Consider the following 1,584-nt stretch of genomic DNA (forward strand, 5'->3'; position numbering starts at 1 on the left):
ACCACGCCAGGCCTGTGCCAACAACGAAGGTGAATACGTGTTCCCTGGGATGGGGCCTTGAGAGCGGGACAGTCAGAGGAGGGAGGTGGGATCTATGCCCACACTGTCTTGTGTGTTCACAGTGCCTGGTGGTGGGCGCTGGTCCTTGTGGTCTGCGGGCTGCTGTGGAGCTGGCGCTGCTGGGGGCCCCGTGTGGTACTGGTGGAAAAGCGCACCAAGTTCTCTCGCCACAATGTGCTCCACCTCTGGCCATTCACCATCCACGACCTTCGGGCACTCGGTGCCAAGAAGTTCTATGGGCGCTTCTGCACGGGCACCCTGGACCACATCAGTGAGTGACGCCTGGCGGCCTGCATGGGCTGTGAGTGCGTTAGACACAGCCCTGTAGGGGTCTGCTGGGCCAGCCAAGAGGCAGAGTGGACAAGATTCAGTTCATCTGGGTGTCCTTCAGGACTCAGGTCCTTTATCTGTAAAATGGGCAGTTGGATGGCGTGATCTCTAAGACTTCCAGCTCTGACCAGGCGCAGACTGGTGCCTGGGGGAGGCTCTGTGGTCCTGGGTCCCTGTTCCTAATGTCCTCTCCCTTCTAGGCATCCGGCAGCTTCAGCTGCTTTTGTTGAAAGTGGCATTACTGCTGGGAGTGGAAATTCACTGGGGTGTCGCTTTCACTGGCCTCCAGCCCCCTCCCAAAAAGGGTATGTACTTCTCTGTTCCTGAAAACCGCCTTCTGCCAAGGACATCTTGGCATGTGGAAGAAATAGTGGGGTGGGGCGTCAGCTGAGTCTCCCTTTCTAATAGTGTGGCCTTGTGCCAACTGCTCAGAGCCTCACTCTGAGCATCTGTAAAACGGGAGTAATAGTCCCTTCCCTCCCTACTTTCCATAGGAAGTTGTAAAGGTATTTTGACAATGTATCATTGCTTTCTAAACCATAAAGCCCTTTAACATATTTATTTAATTATGTCACTGGCTTGTCCTGGGAATATAGGGGCCCCTTCAGATTCCCACACCTTTGTGCCTCTCACACCCTTTGCCTCAGGGAGTGGCTGGCGTGCCCAGCTCCAGCCCAATCCCCCTGCTCAACTGGCCAACTATGAATTTGATGTCCTCATCTCTGCTGCTGGAGGTAAATTCGTTCCTGAAGGTGAGTGATCCCTTTCCTAGAAGTCATCAGCATCTTGAGCTTCTCATGGGCCTTTCTAGGCTGTTACACCCCTCATCGTCCTGCCACTGCTTTCCTGCCCCCACCCTAGGCTTTACAGTACGAGAAATGCGTGGCAAACTGGCTATTGGCATCACAGTCAACTTTGTGAACAGGCGCACCGTGGAAGAGACACAGGTGCCCGAGATCAGCGGTGTGGCCAGAATCTACAACCAGAGCTTCTTCCAGAGCCTGCTGAAAGCCACAGGTCAGGGCCCCTCTCTGTCATGGGGGGGGGGGGGTCCCTCTCCCTGCCTGACTGTGGGCTGGCTCCTGCTTCTCCTGCCCGCCCAGACCTGTCCTCAGTCCAAGGAATCTTGGCAGCAAAGAACCGGTGCCCTGGGAGATTCAGCAAGCACAGCCCACTTGCTATCCAGCATGACAG

General features: G+C 55.5%; 1 protein-coding gene across 1 annotated transcript in view; it reads left to right on the plus strand.

Moving 5' to 3' along the window:
* The window catches only part of MICAL1 (microtubule associated monooxygenase, calponin and LIM domain containing 1), a 36,555-nt gene that overhangs the window by 27,013 nt on the left and 7,958 nt on the right, over positions 1-1,584 (plus strand). The window contains 6 exon segments of the mRNA XM_023765126.1: positions 6-37; positions 123-188; positions 190-331; positions 591-695; positions 1,038-1,142; positions 1,252-1,583. Coding sequence (XP_023620894.1) covers positions 6-37; positions 123-188; positions 190-331; positions 591-695; positions 1,038-1,142; positions 1,252-1,583 — 782 coding nt within the window.

This window comes from Myotis lucifugus, unplaced genomic scaffold (assembly GCF_000147115.1).
Source record: "Myotis lucifugus unplaced genomic scaffold, Myoluc2.0 scaffold_378, whole genome shotgun sequence".
Taxonomy (NCBI): domain Eukaryota; kingdom Metazoa; phylum Chordata; class Mammalia; order Chiroptera; family Vespertilionidae; genus Myotis; species Myotis lucifugus.